Genomic DNA, 19583 nt, shown 5'->3' on the forward strand with positions numbered 1-19583 from the left:
GGCAGCCTCCAGGCTGGCGACCCTGATTGCTGCCGACGCGCTGGGGTCTGGCTCCCTCTGGGCCCCCACTGCCCGGGGGCCGCGCTGGGTACCCTTCCCGCCCCCGCAGGGGCCACGGCTCGGGTGAAAGGCGTCGGCTTTGCCCAGCCCCTCGGCCCCATGCAGCCTTTCAGCATCCCCGTTCAGATCACGCTCCAAGGCGGCCGGAGGCTCCAGGGCAGGTAAGTCCCCTCTGGTCCCGCAGCCTCCGCTGGGCCGCTTCTCCAGCAAGTGCCCCGCCGGCTGCAACTTGGCTCCTTGGCTTTGCCCCTGTGCTTTCTAAACGCTTGGCATCCCGGGCCTTTATAGAAATCACCACTAGGGTCCTGCCCTGCTCCTGACGCCGTGTGCGTCTCAACGTAAGGTGGGTGGTTCGAAACCACCAGCTGTTCTGCTGGAGAAAGAGGAGGCTGGACCCCTAAAGATTTGCAGCCTACCAAGGGCTCAAGTCGAAAGAAACGGCTTTGAAAAGGGCGAGGACAACATATGTACAAATGTGCTGGATTCAATGGCTGGATGGATGATTATAAAATCTTTTAGTGCCCGCCAATAAAATGATTTATTTTTTAAAAATTTGTGCAGCCTAGACTATGAGTTGGAATGGACGATTGTGGGATATTTTGTTAAGAGCGCTAGTGTTGCACCGGGTAAGTGCGGGCTGCTACCTCCAGGGTCAGTGGTTGGGTGGCAACTTGCTTCCTTCGATTTGCAGCTTGGAAACCCGACAGGGCAACCTACAGGATCCACTGAGCAGCGGGGGGTGGGGGGCTGGGGGGTTGCTTTGTATCCTCAGCATGGGCCTTCTGGCAGCGTCTGCTTAATAAAGTCTTTCTTTTAAATAAAGTATTTCTTGAGGGAATGAAGGAATGGGGAGATTATCACTGGTCCTAGTGGTGAAGCTCGCTTTGGCCGGCCAGTCACCAGATCTGGATTCAGACCCTGTTCCACAAGTCGTGTGACTCTGGGCAAGCCACTTCATCTCTGCCTCCTCCCCATCTCTGTGCCCTGGGGAGAGCAATCGTTCCCACACGGCCTTGGCGGAAGAGGAAAGGAACCCCATCTAGAAATCGTTACAGTTGCTAGCCCATTATCAGCTCACCAAACTTCAGCTATTGCCTATTCCATGAGAGTGAGGGCGCCAGGCTGTTTTAGAGGTCTCTTTCACTTCCCTCTTTCTAGCTGGAAACTGGGGAGATTTGTTGGTGCCTTAAGTGGAGCTGGAAGCCAAGAAAGCAGAAGCATTAAAGATCATAAGGGCGGCCACATCTGCCACTTCCGCGCCTCTTCCACTCTGTTTGCGGAGGATGGAGGAAAGGAACTGAGGGCGGAGAGTGAGATACAGCGACTTGCGTGGGGTGCTGAGTGGCCCTGGGCGTTTGTTCAGGTCACTCCCAAAGAGACTGAGGTTTGGAGCCCACCCTACAGCCCCGTGGAGGAAGACTTGGTACTCGACTCCCATAAAGCAAACCCAATCGAGCCATTCGTCTGTCTGAATTGGCTGGCTGGGTGGCGATATGTTCTGTTTTTGTGTTGTGAGGGCGTGGGGTGGGGGGGATGGGCAGACAGATGAAAGAGACAAGGCAGGACTTCTCTCCCGGAAACGGCTTTTGGAAAAGGACAAAAATCAGGCAAAGGCCAACGGACGAAGGGGCCAGGGAACACGTTTCAATGTCCTGTTCATAATATAACTGACCACGTCTCAAGGGGGCGGCATGGTCCCTGAAGCGTTTTCCATTCCGAAAGGCAATTGGACAATGACCCTTCCCTCTTGCTGAACTTGAAGGCACTACGTTGACGTGGCTCTTTCTCGATTGCTATTTCAAAAGAAGCGAAGACACATTGTAATCGAAAACCAATGGTAAATATCACGATCAGAAGCAAGTAGCAGGGAAGATGGATTCATCAAACCAAATGCTTAGCAGCCACACACACCCAGGAAATGAGTGCCCGGTGAGCAGCAGCATCTTTCAGGGACGCTTCTTGCACACATCGTTGTGTGGGCGGAGAGGCTGCAAGTTCAAACTCTTTGAAACAGAGTTGACCTCAGGCTAAGACAGCAGGCACAGGTAGCCCTGTGTGATACTAGCCGAGACTCGCCTCTGATGGGAAAGTCACTGAGCTCTGCAAGGTCATAGTCAAGGTCCTACCTTGACTACAGAGAAAACATCTCAAGGCCACGCAGTGATTAGAAGGAGAACGAATTCTTGGCAGGAAGGTATAAAAATGCTTTCCGCGCATCTCATTGGCTGGGGAGCCCATTGCTCATACCCAAGTGCTTTGAGGTCTGTGGATGAAAGGTGCTTGTAAATACCATACCTTTAATGACAGTTAACTTTTAAAAATTTCAGAGTTAATTACACGAATGTCACGAAACAATATGTGCATAAATTGCTGAATGAGAAACTAATTTGCCAAGAGAAACACTTTCACCGAAGCCACAATAAAATGATCCGAAAGAAAATAAAACAAAACAAAAAAACAACCCCCACCACATCAAGCATAAGCCTTCTGGAAAGAGGAAAAGGATCCAGAACTGGGAGGCAGAGGTTGCTTCAAAGATACAGAAAAAAGTATATGTCAGTGACCGTCACAGCTTGTTCTGGGTCCGGCATCCTGTTCGGAGCCTCCATCCAGCTGTGTGCGGAGCAAACAACTGAGACCTGCTTACTTGTCCTCTCTCTGGCCATCTCACTCACGTTTGAGGTTCTGCTAGAGGGAGAGGGGGAGGCAGGAGCACTTCGGGCACAGTGTTCTTTCTCTCACCTAGAGAATTAGGGGCTCTTCTATCATTAGCTCTGATGGCCCTTCAACTCCGCACCACATTTCAGATGCGGTTGAGAGGAGCATGAATCAAGCCCAGGGTGTGCTCCCAGTGGCAGTGGGAGGGCAGACAAGCCAGAGAAGGGAGTGCGAGGAAGCAGGCTGAGAGGGGAAAGTGCTCCCTGGCGGTGCGCCCTGGAAGGAGAGAGAGCTTGCCCTTTTCATCGTGTTCTTCCTGGGCTCAGCAGCCACCACTCAGAGATCAGTCGGACTGGACACTCCTTCCCAGGTTCCAGGAAGCCCAGCAGAGCAGCAGCTCTCATGGAGAACTTGGGCTGCAGGTAGGTGTCTGGTGAAGAATTCCAAGGCTGCTCTCTTCCCAAGTGAAAGGGACACCTTTTCCTGCCGGTAGCCACTGCTGGGGGAGCCTGTCCTGTGTGTGTCTCTTGGGTTGAATCTGGTGGAGAGCTTTAGCTCCTGTAGTCCCACAGACCCCAGTGTGAATCCTACTGGGATCTTATCCTTCCTCCACCCACCACTGCTATCAAGTCAATTCTGACTCATGGTCACCCTAAGGCTCTTCGGGCTGTAAGTCTTAAGGGCTGCAGACAGTCTCATAAACCAAGCAGATCAAGGGCTCTAGCATCTCAGGCTTCGGTTCCTTCAGCTGTCCCAAAGAGAATCTGGATCACTGATGGAGTCCTCGCCATATGCACAGCTCTGCCATGGGCCCTGGAGGGAAAAGGAGGCCTAAGGCCTGCTGCTTGCTTAACAGAGCTGAGGACTCAGGTGCCCATAGGTTATTCACCACCCGCTGGCTCTCCGAACAAGAAGTAGGTCCGTTCCGCATATTGCCTCTATGACGAGGGTCACGTTGAACCTCAGTCTCCTCTTCTGTAAAATGGGAGTAAGAAAGAATGTTTCATTACAGGGCTGTTTGTAGTTTCAGAAAACTTGAAACACCCCAATCAGTGGATTACTACTCACCCAACAGAACGATTGCAAAGCATTGTTAATGACATGCAAAAGTGCTTATGACATTGGATGTCATTTCTAGAATTTCTGCTGAATCTTTTTAATATTGGCTTGATGGTTGGCATGTTAGAGTCTCTTCCTCCTTTTATTTCTGGAAACATATATTTTGTTCTGCCCAAAGAGCTGAAGTTTTCATAGATCTGATCTTGTTATCTGGGGTTTTTTTTTTTTAAGTGCCTTGAGAGGTCATTTCTTTCTGCATTTTAGGATTTTTGAATGGGAGCACATGCTGTTTGGAACTTTGTCTATAAGGATCCTTTGAGGCCTAGGTTGAGGGGTCCCCTAGAGAAGGCATCTCTGCGCTTTGGCGCCAGAAAGCACGATGCACTGGAAACAACAGTAAGCAAAATTCTTAGCTTGAGGTTTTTGTGTTACTCAGACTTGTGGATTCTGACTACTAACTCCCCTGAGGATCACCTTAAGGTTATAAAAGCTCAGGGGAAGCTTTAATTTTCCTCTCCTTATCACAGTCAAGATATGAGAAAGGTGTTTTCCTTGCCATCTCATTGTGTGGGTGTGTGTGTAAGGTGCATATTTGTAGTTCACCTCTTCATTGTGTCTTGGGCAATGTCAGAAGACCTCATAGAAGTCTTTCATTCCTGGATGTAAGGGATATCTTCTGGTAAACCTCTAGGATACCTTATGATACAAAGCAACCAAAGATGTGGTTTATAAGTATGAGAGAAGTATAGGGCATTATGTTTTGAAAATATCCAAACTGCACTGTAAGATTAAAATGATCTCCTTAATTAGTCTGTCATATTTGTTAAATTATCAGCTGTATGGATCTAAATTTTATTAAGCCTGTTTTCCCTGCTGTCAAACAGGGGTATCAGACCCGGTGTAATTCAGGGTAGGTGAGAGAATTGAGAACAGCATCAGGCCAAAGGTGAAGGTGGGACACACTTCCTCTCTGCAACCCCTTTTTACCCATTCTGACACCTTTTGTCCCTCCCTTGACACACTCTACTTCTCTAGTCGATTTGATAGTTTGTTGCAATAGGTCTTGCAGAACTCACAGACCAAACTCCCCATTATGCTATTGATTTAGGGAAGTAACTGGTTACACTTGAGAAACAGGATAAATCTGGAAGTAACAGAAACAATTTAGGATACAATTCTTTGACTAAGACAGCTTCTTCCAGACTACGGCTGCAGGCATATTTCTGCCACTGAACTCTGCTAAGGCCTAGCATTTGCCCTGCTTGCAAAGTGTTACAGTGTTTTAGCTTGTTGATAAAACCCTGGAGGCACCCAACTCTGCCAAGAACACTTCTACCTCAAGGCACTCAGCTCTTTGCTCTGTGAGTCAGCAAACCCACAACAGCTATCTGCTGGTCACATGCGGCTACCTTCTTACACTGCTGCTCTCTGACTTAGACTGCCCCCTGTGCTACAGCTCTATTTCCTGAGCCTAGGAGGTTCTCAACACGGAGACCCTGGGTTCAGAAGATGAGCTCTGTTCCACTCTTGGCTCTTCTTGATGGTAATGGGGTTCTCTGTCAACTTTTGGCATTGGCTCTTTTTAAGATTAGTGGGATGGCTAAACTGACCCATCATTTTGGTGCTACAGGTAACTTATTTTTATAGCCCCACTCAATTATTTTACCAAAGTAATAAGACTATGGCTAGAAGGACCACATAAAACAATTCAGGGAGGGCATAAGATATCTGGTGGGGCTTAATCAAGGGCAATGTAGCTGAGAGGAATTACGGAAACCTGAATGAAGGCCAAACATGATAGTGGGACAAGAGGAAAGTAAAAGGAAATAGAGGAAAGAACTAGGAGGCAAAGGTTATTTATAGAGGTCTGAATACAAGCATGTACATATGTAAATATATTTATATATAATGATAGGAATATATATAAGTGTGTGTGTGTGTGTGTGTGTGTGTGTGTGTGTGTGTTATTAAGGTAGAGGATAAACCTCTACTCAAGGTAGCGGATAGACCTCAACACAAGAACACTTTGTTCTAATAATGGCACTCTGTGATGTTTACCTTCCCTGACACGATTGCTGAAGACAAAATGGGTGCATTAGCAAATTTGATGAAGAAAGCTGATGGTGCCTGGCTATCAAAAGATATAGCATCTGGGGTCTTAAAAGCTTGAATATAAACAAGCTGCCCTTTAGCTGAGAAGTAACAAAACCCATATGGAAGAAGCACATCAGCCTGTGTGACCATGAGGTGTTGATGGGATCAGGTATCAGGCATCAAAGACCCAGAACAAAAAATCATATGCATGTGAATTAGGGGAAGGGCAGAGTGGAGACCCAAAGTCCATCTGTAGACAATTGGGCATCCCCTTACAGAAGGGCCACAAGCCGGTTGGGGTGCAGTATAGCACCAATGAAACATACAACTTTCCTCTAGGTCTTTAATGCTCCACCCCCCGGTCGTCGTCCCCCCCCCACTATCATGACCTCAATTCTACCTTACAAATTCAGCTAGACCAGAGCCTGTACACTGGTACAGATAAGAGCTGGAAACACAGGGAATCCAGGACAGCTACACCTCCCCTCCCCCCAGGACCAAAAATGAGATTAGTGATACCAAGGTGCGGGGAGAAAGGGGGGACTGATCACAGTGATCTACATATAACTCCTCTGAGGGGGACAGACAACAGAAAAGTGGGAGACAGCGGTCAGTGTAAGGCATGAAAAAACAATTATGAATTATCAAGGGTTCATGAGGGAGGAAGGTGGGGGAGGGGAAAATGAGCTGATAGCAAGGGCTCAAGTCAAAAGGAAATGTTTTGAAAATGATGATGGCAACAAATGTACAAATGTACTTGACACAATGGATGTATGTATGGATTGTGATAAGAGCTGTAAGAGCCCCTAATAAAATGATAATAAATTAAAACAATTCCGTGCACTTCACCTTTGGTCTATTGTTTGATGGTGGGATGATAGGGATGAGTACAATCCCAATGGGGACCAAAAACCACCAAAGGAGATCCCTGCTTCCCAAAGTAGTAGCAATCTAGGAATGCCTTTATCTTCCGAGTTACTACTTCCCAGTGTGGACTCCTGGGGCATCCTATGTGGCCTGATGTGTGCCCGGAACTCCCTCCTGAGTCTGAAGTTGTTGCTTATGAGAAAGGGAGCTAGGGAGAGGAAAAGGAAGGATGTGGGGTCAAATAGGAAATAACCTTTTCTTGATAGTTTGTACTTGACTTCAAAGATTGTAACCCTTTTAGGCAGCAGTGTGGGGGCCGAGTTTTTAACCATCTAAACTGCATTTGTTTGGCTTACAGTTTTGATTAGTATTTGGAAATACTTGTTGGATCTCAAAAACCCACCCAGCAGGGAGCAGCAAACCAATGGAACTGATAAGGAAGAGCATGGATGATAAACCTGAGAAGACACACACTATGGGGCAACTGGGGATCACCTGGGCCATTTTTTTCTTAATGCGGGAATGAAGGTCTTGTGATTTTTTTCCCCCCTCCAGATCAAAAACTAACACTTTAATGGAAATTTCATGGCTTTTAAAGTGTTAGCCACTATTTTCATATTATATTTTGTGAAAAATTCTTCCTTTATTCTTTTTTTAATTAAAAGATAATTTTATTGGGGGCTTTTGCAACTCATTATAATCCATACATCAGTTCTATCAGGCATATTTGTACCTATGTTGCCATCATTCGTTTCTAGAAAATTTCTTTTGAGCCCTTGATATCAGCTCCTCTTTTTATCCCCCTCCCCACCTCGTGATCCCTTGATAGTCTAAATTATTATTATTTTCATATCTCACACTGACCGCTGTCTCCCTTCCCCCATAGTTTCTGTTGTTCTCCCTGGAGGGGTGCGTGTGGTTGTGCTGATCATTCTGATTGGTTCCCCCATTCTCCTCACCCCCCTTCTCCCTACCCTTCTGGTATCGGTGCTCCCTTTCGTGTTCCTGGATTCTGTGGGTTGGGAGCTTTTATCTCTTATCTGAACCTGTGTCCGTGCTCAGATCGAGTCCAAAGTGAGAGGCAGCACCGGTGGTCATGAGAGTGAGGGGTGAGGAAGTCTCAAGGAACCAGAGGAATATTGTGTTTCACCGGTGCTTTACTGCGCCCTGGTTGACTCATCCCTTCCCTGTGACCCTCAGGTAAGAATATGCTCAGACCTATCTCCATCTTTTAAGAGAAGACAAAGAAAGCCCATCTTTGGGGTGGATCCCTTTCCCAAGGTGGCAGCTTGCAACGTTGGTGTTGGATCTCACTGTGGATGGGTAACCAACTGGAAAGGATCCATTAGGCCCTTCGCTTGAGCAAGTTTGCACACAAAGCAGGAGAGAGAGGAACTGCAAGGTCCCTCCCGTAGAAGTCTTAGTGGGCCGAGAGGAGGAATCGGGAGGAGTAGAGGTGAAGGTCTCATTACCCTGAGTTGAGTGAGTCACGGGCCAGAAAGCCTTTAGGTCCATACTTGGATAAAAAAGAACAAGGAGAACTTTGCTCTTTTCGGGTGCTGTTAACTCCAGATAAATGAGCCCTGGTGATGGCTTTCTACTCCCGGAAAGAGTTATCATCTTTGAAACCCACCAGGGCAGTTCTACCCAGCCCCCTAGGGCTGCGATGTGTCGGCAACAAGTCTCAATGGTGGTGAGTTTGGATTTTAGTAACTCCAAATACGAACCTTTGGGATGACTCTTTCCATAGGTCATTCATAGGAGAAGGTGAAAGTATGTTTTCAGAAGGAACGTGGGATACCCTGGAAATACATCTATGAAGTTCATCCTTTGAACGGTAGACATTTTAAAAATACCTCATTACATAAAATAAGTGGAAGCTGTGATTGTGACTGGTGGTGACTGTCTAGCCAGCCCCTGCTGAGAACGACCCCATCCACGGGCAACATTCCCGTGCCATCCCATAGTCTATTATGGATCTGAACATGGTGAACCACTGGGCTTCCATTGATTTTCATAGCAGATCACTGGATATTTTTTCCTAGTCCATGAGTTTGGAAGCTCTGCTGTAACCTGTTCACTATCATGGAAGCCTTCACCGATAGACAGGCGGTAACCATGCAGGAGGTGCATTGGCCAGGAATTGAACCTCCACTGCCCCTGATATGAAAACTACTTATAGATGATTCTTCCCACGTCATGGATTAAACAGACCTCTACATTTCCACCAGGCAGCATTGCTTGATCTTGTTTGTTACTTTCCTTTAAAAACATTTTATAGCAGTCATGCTGGATGACTGTTCCACTAAGCTCTGAACATGAGAGATCAAGGGTTACTATGAATCTGCTCAAGACCCTCCGATGTGAGGCAAATGGGACGACCCCTCACCCCTATTGGTAAGTGAATGCTCCCCCTTCCTTATGAGCATATTGCAACATCTCCTTTCCATTTCTTCCGAAGGACTGGTTTTTCAACCTCCGGGAAGAAGAGAAATCCAGACCGCCATGACGGAGAGCCCCTGGAAGTGCATAAGAAACTGCCCTCCAGCGCCGGAGAAGACCGAGCCATGCTCCTGGGGTTTGCCATGATGGCGCTCTCAGTCCTGATGTTCTTCTTGCTTGGAATAAACATCCTGAAGCCGTTCATGCTCAGGTACGAGACAGAGGGAAAAGATCCATTGTTTCCAATTCAAACAGACACAGGCTCAGTGGTGAAGTAGGGGAAACTTGTTTTTGTCTCTGTAACCTCAGCGCTCCTGACTGTGGTCTGGACACCGCTGGACATAATCACCTATGCCGCTCAGGGATGGTGTGGACAGCCGGATGTGTGTGGGGCACGGGTTTTGTTGTTGGGTGTCCTGGTGTTGGCTGCAACCCATAGTCAACAGAATGGCTGTGCTTGAGCTCCAAGTTGTGGCCGCTGTGCCGGTCTATCTCGGTGAGGGTCTCCTTTCCCCTGATCCTCTGCTTGACCAGGCGTGATGCCTTGTTCTGTGGACTGGAGTTCCCTGGTGCCCTGTCCAAAGTGTATCCAAAATATGTTCTAAGCAGCAGTCTGACTGTGCCTTTTAGCCAAGACAGCGCTTTGTTCCTTTTGTTGGTGTGTGAGAATTTCGACATTCGTTACCAACACCAACTGAAATGAATCAGTTCTTCCGTCTGCCTATTGTCCTGGAGCTTTGGGGCCTCGGGACGGGAGGGGTTACTGATTGGGCTGCTAAACTCAAGGGCAGCATTGAGGGAAGAAGACTCGGCTTTCTATTCCTCTAGAGAGTTCCAGTCTCGGAACCCACAGGGGCAGTTCTACTCCGCTGACAGGGCTGCTATGAGTCAGAATTGACTCGATGGCAGTGAGTTTGGTTTTAATTTTTTATTAATTTTCGAGCTTCCACATACATGTGAGGCAATGAAACCCCATGGGGTGGACCAGGAGCACCTGAGTCCTCAAAGTGACACAATTGTTTTTTGAAATCACTTGAACAAATCCTTGTGCAGCAGATTTTCTCAATGCAATACGATATCAGATTTCTGGACTGCGGTTTCCATGGGCAATGATTATGGATCCAAGTGAAATGAAATCACTGACAACTTCATTCGTTTCCCTGTTTCTTATGATGTGTATTGGTCCAGTTGTGAGGGCTTTAATTTGTGTATGTTGAAGTTAATCCTGTAGTGAGTATTTTACATCTTCACTTTTGGGAAGCAAAGTTGTTAGAGTCTTCCTTCAATCCTAATGCTGCATTTTCCCTCATAGAGCCCAAGGTTTCCAATTATTTGCTGCACACACACATTAAGCATGGGGAAATAACACAACCCAAATGCACAGCTTTCTTGCTTTTAATCCAGTTGGCATCTCCTTGGTCTGGCTCAATGGTGCCTCTTGCTCGATGCACAGATTCCTCACTAACAAAATTCAGTGTTCTGAAAGTCCTGTCTCCCTCCCCCGCCCCCTTGTTATCCATCGTTTGTTAAGGGTCACACCGTTCAATGCCTATTCTGAAAGTCCCGTTTTTGATTAATTTATATAAAATTTTAATAAATCATTTTATTGGGGGCTCTTACAACAATCCACATATCAATTGTATCAAGCACATTTGTGCATATGTTGCCATTATAATTTATAAAACTTATTCTTTCTACTTCAGCCCTTGACATCAGCTCCTCTTCCCCTACCCCTCCCTCCCTGCCTCCGACCTTCATGAGCCCTTCACAATTTAGAAATTATTTTTATTTTCATATTTTGCACTATCTGCTGTTTCCCTTCACCCACGTTTCTGTTGTTAGTCCCCCTGTGGGGGTGGGGGGCGTGGGTCTATGTTGATAGTTGCGATTGGTTCCCCTTTCTTCCCCCTCCCCTCATGGATCTCTACTCTCATTATTGGTCCTGAGGGGTTTATCTCTCCTGGATTCTGTGGTTCAAGAGCTCTTTTCTGTATCAGTGTACATGCCCTGGTCTAGCCAGACTTGTAAGATAGAACTGGGGTCATGATAGTGGGGGCAGAGGGCAGGTGGAGGAAGCATTAAAGAACTAGAGGAATGTTGTGTGTTTCATTGGAAAGTCCCATTTCTTATATGTTGTCCATAAGCATGTTATGATTTACACAGTTTAATGTCTTTTCACAATCAATAGAACACAAGCAACCATCTTTCTGGTATTCTCTGCTTTCATCCATGATCTATCTGATCTCAATAGTGATACTTTTTTTTTTTTTTAAAGCAAAAAAGGTCCATGTAGAAATTGCCTTAAATATTCTTTCCACATCCTTTTCTGAATCTAGCTTGAATTTCTCCCTGTCTATGCACAGCTGCAACTGTTTTTGAACTTTCTTTGGCAAAATTTTACTTACATGTCATATTAATGATATTGTGTAATAATTTCTGCACTCTGTTGGGTTACTTTTCTTTAGAAGGGGCACAGATGTGGATCTCCTCCAGTTGTCTGGTCAGGTGTTCCAAACTCCAAACTCAATGCCATCGAGTACACTCTGACTCATACTGACCCTGTAGGACAGAGTAGAGCTACCCCCTTTGGATTTCTGAGGCTATGAATCTTTACAAGAGTAGAAAGCCTCATCTTTCTCTCTCAGAGAGGCTGGTGGGTTCGAAATGGTGGCCTTGTGGTTAGCTGTGAGTAATGTATTCCTGGCCGGGGTTCTTTTTGGCCAGGTAGCTGTCTTCCAAATTTCTGGACATGGACAAGTGAGTGCTTCCATTACTGCCCAAGTTTCCATTGGTATCCTGTCAATCCTTGGAGCTTTCTTTTTAAGCCATGCCTTCAGTTCAGCTTGAACTTCTTCCTTCAATACCATTAGTTCTTGATCATATGCTACCTTTTGAAATTGTTGAATGCTGAATAATTCTTTTGATATAGTGCCTTTATGTAATTCTTTAATCTTCTTTTGATGTTTCCTGCATCATTCAATATTTTGTCCTTAGAATTCTTCAATATTGCAACTCTAGACTTGAATTTTTTTTTCAGTTTGAGAAATGCTGAATGTGATATTTTGGTCTTCTGATTCCAGGTCTTTACATATTTTCATTATAATATTTTACTTTGTCTTTATCAACTGCCCTTTGAAATGTGCTGTTTAGCTCTTTGACATTATCATGTCGTCCATTTGCCTTAGCTACTCTATGATTAAGAGTAAGTTTTAGAGTCTCTTCTGAGATCCACTTTAACCTTTTCTTTTTTTGTCTTTCTAATGACATTTTCCTTTCTTTATATATGACGTCCTTGATGTCATTCCACAACAACTCTGGTCTTTGGTCTTCAGTGTTCCACGTGTCAAATCTATTTGCTGGCTGCTTGGCCATGGGCAGGGGAGAAAGGCCTCAGGAGAGAGACAGAGCTTTCTATTCCATTAAAGAGTTATAGTGTCATAAACTCACAGGGGGAAGGTCTACCATGTCCTGGAAAGTCACTATGAGTCAGCACCAACTCAATAGCAGTGGGTTTTTTTTTTTGGGGGGGGGCATGGGTTTCCCACCCTCCCCCCTGCACAGAAACAGAAAAAAGATCCGCTAGGTGGAACTTTCATAGTACACATTTATTCCACTAGGTGAGCATTGAGCAACTCGCTCTGTGTTAGGGCACCCTATGGCATCACCTGTGAAGGTTCTCTCTGGTCACAGTGAACAAAGAGGGACATGAAAGGAAAGTGATTTTACCACGTAGAAGACGCGAAGAAAAAAAAAGAGGGAGGTGCTGTCAGCCATCCAAATGGATGAGTTTGACAAATGTTTCCAAGAATGGAATCACAGATATGACAAATGTATTAAGTATAATGGAGAGTACTTTGAAGGTGATAAAGTTGTTTTGTAAAAAAAATTTAAATACATAGCTTTGAAAAAAATTATGTTTTGGGGGAGTAACCCCTTCTATATACACTATGATATATAGTATATATATGCTATATATACATATATATAGTAAATGAGATTTAATGATGAAATTAACTAAAAGGAAAAGGACATTGATATCGATTGAGAAATCATTATTATAAATATTTATTGTTCAATAGCCATTGTAAAACTTAAAAAACTCAGACTAAAAAACCTTTTTATTTTGACTGTGTTCACATAGAACCCTGAACCCTTCCCTGGTTATCTACATGTTAAAGGAAGAAGGTATGCCCTACATGAGCACTTAATTTGTGAGTCGTGTGTTGGAGTATTTTTAAGGTGTGTGTGTGAATGTCTCACTTTTGTCCTACTTCTGCCTGCACTTTTTTTTCTACATGGACAGTTTACTGACACTGATTCCATATTTCATGTGTCACCATTCTTGCTACCTTTCCTCCTGCCTCCACTCTTCTAAGCCTTTCAAGCAACGGTTTGATTAAAGGAGCTCAGCGAATGCCTCAAAGCAGTTAAGTAAGTTCTTCTCTTTTTCTAGCATGGCAATTTTTGCAAGTTGACTTTTTCTTCACGAAAGGCTATAGATGGCAAGGGTAACTCGTCCCTTTCCCCATTCCCTCCTGGTCCAATTAAATGATGAGTTTCATCACAGTTATGGGGAAATCCGCACACCAAATACTGCTGAAAGGACGTGCTCCTTTTTTAAAGCCTTAAGGGTAGCTCTGGGCCTGAAAAAAATAAAAAGAAAGAAATCCTACTCTCTACCGGGCTGTTCCTGAACTCTTCGAGGAAGAGTCAGATCATGGTCCAGTAGTTGGTCAGGAATGAAACACAATTCTAACACCGATAAACAGGCAACGGTGTGAAAATAGTGTTTGAAATACTATGTCAATGGACATCCCTTGCAGAGGGGTAGTGGGGAGATGAGTCACTCAGGGTTCAGTGTAGCAATAATGAAACTCACAACCTTCCTCTAGTTCTTAAATGCTTCCTCCCCTCAACTATCATGAACCCAATTCTGCCTTGCAAACCTGGTTAGACCAGAGGATGCACAGCGGTACAGATGGGAACTGGAAACACAGGGAATCAGGAGCAGCGGTGAGAGTGGCGATACCAGGAGGGAAGGAGGGGTTACAAGGGGGAATCAATCACAAGGATCTACATATAACCTCCTCTCTTGGGGATGGGCAACAAAAGGGTGGGTGAAGGGAGACACTGGGCAGTGTAAGATAAAATAATCATTTATAAATTATTAAGGGTTCATGAGGGAGGGAGGAGTTGGGAGGGAGGGAGAAGGGAAAAAGGAAAATGAGAAGCTGATTCCAGGAACCCAAGCGGAAAGCGAATTTTGAGAATGAGGGCAACAAATGTATAAGTGTGCTTTACACAATTGATGTATGTATGGTGATAAGCGTTGTATGAGCCCCAATAAAATGATAAAAAAAAAGACTTCAGGCTAAAAACTATGAAACATTGTTGAATAAAATAAAAGAAAACCTAAAAAAAAGAAAGGAAGAAATACTATGTCAAATACTGCTTAAATGAGGGTTGAAAAAAAGCAATTAATTTGGTGGGAAAGCAGTCCAGTAGGGAAAAGTCTATGCCCTGCTAAGGCAAGTGTTTTTTTTTTTCACCTTATTTTCCAATTTTACTTGCTCAAGTGATTGGCCCTATCAAATGGTTTTTATGTCTGAGCCATGATATTATGTTAAACCCCACAGTGGATGCCAAGTTTGTTTTATTAATGAAGCTGGTTAGTTATGGTCCAGCTTCTTAAATGAGTGTGTGGCATGAACCTAGGTAAACAATGGTTTCCGAACATTCAGGGTTTAGAACCTGCGAGTCAAATTTCTCTTTACAGGCCCAGAAAAGAAAGGCCGGGCCCCACCTGCCCGTGTATGTGCTGGCTAGGAAGAGCTGGCCCAGCTGATCTAACCCAAAGCGCTTCTTCTCCCTTTCATTTTTATCTTGTTTGGGCTTGTTCTCTAAATATCTATCTATATCTATATAGCTTCCACAAGTTCATGGACACTTTTTATTATCTTTTAAAAGACAATGGGATGTTTCCCCCTGAGCTGTGTTTGGGCTTGTTCTCTCTCTCTATATATATATAGCTTCCACAAGTTCACGGAAACTTTTAATTACCTTTTAAAAGACAATGGGACGTTTCCCCAAGCTTTGTGAAACTCCCTGGTACATCCATTTTCCTCCCGTAGATGTTCGGGGGCAATAGTTCACTTGTTCCTTTCAGGGTGCCTGGTGTAGCCTGTGCAAATTCTCAAGGCCTATCTTCCAGTTAAACTTTAATTCAGCATAACACCTTTTGAGTGAGGACCTGCCAGGTGAGAGACAGGTATGCTTTCAGGAGCATCAGGATACGTAAGCAAGATGCAGCCTCTTACTTCCAGTGGGTCTTCAACCAGTTGCTATGGCGCTGATTCCAACCCCAATGGTCAGAGGAGACCTGTGGTCTGGGGTTGTTCATTGATGGCACACATGTGGTAAGTATGCTAATAAGATCCCATAACGCTTGGGAAGTAGAGTAAGTACCTGGGGCTGTACCTTGTCACTTGCACTTCAGCAGGCAGGCTACGCTGAGTAAAGGTTACATCGCAGTTGGATTGCTTCCACTAGCACATTTTAATCCCGTCAAGCCAATGGGGGTATCTTTAGCGTGAGTGGTGCTGACTTTTGATGACTACAGTTTCTGAGGGTCATCTGACTGAAAGCAGGGGTGAGCAATGCGGGGCTGTATACCAAAAACTCTTCCGCCTGTCAGTTTCTGAGACTGTAACTGTGAGTGTCAGCGGAGAGCCACGCCTTTCTTCTGCGGAGCTGGCTGTGCTTTTGAAAGGCTGACCTTTCCGTTAGCAGCTCAATAGGTCAGCATAAAGTCACCAGGGCTCCTTGATCTGTTACCATCCTAAGCAAAATCTGGAACTTTGAAATAGAAAAATACAAATGCCTCAGGCTTTCTAAGTTCTAGAAAACCTAGAGAACTAAGTTTTCTAGAAGGTGAAGTTTTTTTCCCCCTTCCTCCCCATATTTAAGTACTCAGAGAGAAGAATCGAACTGCACTGTTATCCGCACACACATCATGGAAGACTGGCTGGACTGCACTTCCACCTGTGGAGTGACCTGCCATGGGCAGGGGCAGTACCCCTGTCTCCAGGTGTTTGTGAACCTCACCCACTCAGGTCAGAAAGCTCTGCTACATTATAATGACCAGGCGCTACAGATCAACGCCAAGGTAATGTGATGTCGGTTGTTAGTAAGGGGTCAGAAATACAACAATCATTCTTTGCCAAGCTGTCTGCTCAGCAGGGTGCAGCCCCCAAGGCCGTTTCTAATGCCAGAGGTCTTTCCTTGTGATGAACATCCCCCCCTCCCCGCCCCCACCACCGGAAACCAGTGGCCAAATCAAGACAATGAAGTTAAAAGCATTCTTGAAGGAAAAATTAGGCATGAAGAAAGGAGCGGAATTAGTCCAATTTCACAAATTCGTGCCAGACATTGACAGGCTGAGGCCCTGAGCAGCTTCATTAGAAGACAGCCTTTGTTTCCACATCGATGGAAATGTTACAATGTACTGACCATGAGTCAAGACCACACGCCCTGTCTGCTGTCCATTTTGACCCCTAGCCACCCTACAGGACAGAGTAGAATTGCCCCTGTGGGTTTCCGAGGCTATACACATTTACCGGAGCAGACAGCCTCATCTTTATCCTGTGGAGCAACACAACATATGCCACTAGAACCCTTAATGTATACACAAGCAATGTTTCTAATCAAACAGATCTGAGGATTTATTTAAAATGGTCAGTTTCTTTAAAAAAAATCACTTTATTGGGGGCTCATACAACTCTTGTCCATACATACATCAATTGTATAAAGCACATTTGTATATTCATTACCCTCGTCATTCTCAAAACATTTGCTCTCCAAGTAAGCCCCTGGTATCAGCTCATTTTCTCCCCTCCCTCCCTGTTCCCTCACGAACCCTTAAAAATTTATAAATTATTTTGTCATATCTTAAACTGTCCAATGTCTCTCTTCACCCACTTTTCTGTTGTCCATCCCTCAGAGAGGAGGTTATATGTATATCCCTGTAATTGGTTCCCCCTTTCCACCCCACCCTCCCTCCACTCTCCCGGTATCACCACTCTCAGCACTGGTCCTGAAGGGATCATCTGTCCTGGATTCCCTGTGTTTCCAGTTCCTATCTGTACTAGTGTACATCCTCTGGTCTAGCCAGATTTGTAAAGTGGAACTGGGATCATGATAGTGGGGAGGAGGAAGCATTTAGGAACTCGAAGAAAGTTGTATGTTTCATCATTGCTACATTGCTTTATACAATTGAACGTATGTATGGATTGTGATAAGAGTTGTATGAGCCCCCAACAAAATGATTAAAAAAAATTAAGTTTAAAATTCCATTTTAAAATAATGTAAGTCTTTAGAAGGTTACAGAGTTGCATATGTAGGAGAAATGCATTTACTTACTGTAGCTTCTATAGATTAAGCATAAGGGTAAAAAATGAATATAACTCATTGTTTCTTATTGTGTTATTTTGAGTGTAGCTGTGCATTGTACATATTCAGCTTAAATAAAACCCAAATTTTCCTGTAAAAAAAAGGTCAGTTTCACTGTTATTCAGTTGACTTGTAGACTTAAAATTCTCATTTATGCCCAATGATAAAATTACGTCAGATTCTTTGACAAGGCACATTTTGTTGTCTTTAATTAAACATTTCAATGGGATGATTCCTGTTCTCTATTTTGCATGTGATCATTGTTAAGGTCTCAAACATTTCTGTAGGCCCTTGGCACAGTGCCCACATTGTCTCGTGGATATGGTCGTAAACTAAGGTGACCAGATTTTAACACTGGTGAAGCGGGACACCATAGATAAAACTCATATCCTGGCAAAGTAGCCACATGGCAGCCGAAAACCGTATACCCTAACTTGTCATGCATTCTTTCCAAAAACCGGGACTTTTTAAAAATGCCACGGGATGCAGGAAAAATTGTTAAAAATTGGGACTGTCCCACCAAAAGCGGGACATCTGGTCACCTAATCATAAACTCTTTTGGAAAATAAAAAACAAAAGCAAAGGCCACCAGTTTCTAGAGGTCTCTTATTCCCCATTGATTTTGACCTTGTGGGACCACGGCCCAGGTAGGGCTGCCTTCTGTGGTCTAGGGCAAAAAGCTTCAAAGTGCTCTCCTTTCGGGAGAGAGCTTGCTACAGGGGATGGAGGCAACGACATCAGGGGCATTCATTGGTTTTGGAAGCACAAAATGGGACTCAGTACTTACACTTGCTGGATGGATTCCTTAGGTTACTGTCTAGGAAGCATATTCATTAGGTTACTGTCCAGGAAGAGGTCCTGAGGCATGGTCCTTAGGCTATTGGTTGCTGCCTGTTCTGAAATGGCATCTCGCATCGTGCGCTAAGCATCCCTTCCCATATTCACGTTTACCACCCGGGATGACCATACTGCTGTGCGCTCCCCTGCCAGCCCCTCCTCAGGAGCGCTACAACAGACTTGACTCCCTGTCTGACACGGAAATAGAACCAGCTGTCCTGGAGTTGGTGATGGCCCCAGCTGTGTCAGAGTAGAATTGTGTTCCACCGAGTTTTTGATGTCTGATTTTAGAAGCTAAGGACTATTTAGCAGGTGAAGCTGTTTTCACTTTTCTTTCTTCCATAGCGGGTGGACTTGACCCTCCCACCTTCTGGTTAACAGCGAGCACATGAACTGTTTGCATGAGCCAGGGAGTCCTCTGAGACAGCTGCCTCAGAATGAACAATGCTCAGTTGCTTGGTGCTGGTGACCTTTATCTTTCTATCTCCTCCATATTCCTAGTGCTTTTACACACCTACGTGCCACGGAGATAGGGATGACTTGCACAACAGTGCTCTGGACATAAAAGAATTCTTCGATCACAAGAATGGAACCCCCTTTCCATGCTTCTACAGTCCGGACAGCCAACTGGAAGATGTGGTTCTCAGAAGAAAGCACGACCAGATGGTGATCTTCCACTGTTTGTTTTGGCCCTCACTGACTCTGCTGGGTGGCGCCCTGATTGTTGGCATGGTGAGACTGACACAGCACCTGTCCCTACTGTGCCAAAAGGAACGCACTGCAGTCAGAGAGGAGGTAGGTGACCACGTGCCCTTTACAGAACAGCATCATTTCCTACTGTGTGGCGTGAGGAGGAGCAGAGGACGGGACAGAGAGATCGTGAGATGGTGGCCAAATTAGAGCCTTGTCTTTTAGGTGCCCTGTCCGTAGTTCAGGAAGGAACTATGCCTGCCCGCAAATAAATCCTATCGAGGGTAAATAAAAGATACAGTTTTCGTATGGGAAAGAATTTTTAGGATCTCATTATGTATTCTATTATCTCAAGGCATTCATGCAAACTTACCATCTTCCAACTCCAAACCTCTTTCCACGTGAGCTAAAGGAGTTCTCCCCCCCCC

General features: G+C 45.0%; 1 protein-coding gene across 1 annotated transcript; it reads left to right on the forward strand.

Moving 5' to 3' along the window:
* The first annotated feature begins 159 nt into the window (after positions 1 to 159).
* On the forward strand, positions 160 to 19434 carry KCNMB3 (potassium calcium-activated channel subfamily M regulatory beta subunit 3). The gene is made up of 4 exons (XM_004708598.2): positions 160 to 221; positions 9200 to 9391; positions 16147 to 16345; positions 18967 to 19434. The coding sequence occupies exons 1-4, from the start codon at positions 160 to 162 to the stop codon at positions 19363 to 19365; spliced, it is 852 nt and encodes a 283-aa protein (XP_004708655.1). The 3' UTR covers positions 19366 to 19434.
* Positions 19435 to 19583: the final 149 nt, after the last annotated feature.

The sequence above is a fragment of the Echinops telfairi genome, unplaced genomic scaffold (assembly GCF_000313985.2).
Source record: "Echinops telfairi isolate 266 unplaced genomic scaffold, ASM31398v2 ScPeMD7_4225;HRSCAF=4972, whole genome shotgun sequence".
Taxonomy (NCBI): domain Eukaryota; kingdom Metazoa; phylum Chordata; class Mammalia; order Afrosoricida; family Tenrecidae; genus Echinops; species Echinops telfairi.

Excerpts from the sequence above, each read along its gene's own strand:
- KCNMB3 (XM_004708598.2), top strand. The coding sequence starts at position 160 with ATGCAGCCTTTCAGCATCCCCGTTCAGATCACGCTCCAAGGCGGCCGG. Across the intron at positions 222-9,199 it reads GGCCGGAGGCTCCAGGGCAG|GACTGGTTTTTCAACCTCCG; the intron begins GTAAGTCCCCTC and ends TTTCTTCCGAAG. Across the intron at positions 16,346-18,966 it reads CGCTACAGATCAACGCCAAG|TGCTTTTACACACCTACGTG; the intron begins GTAATGTGATGT and ends CCATATTCCTAG.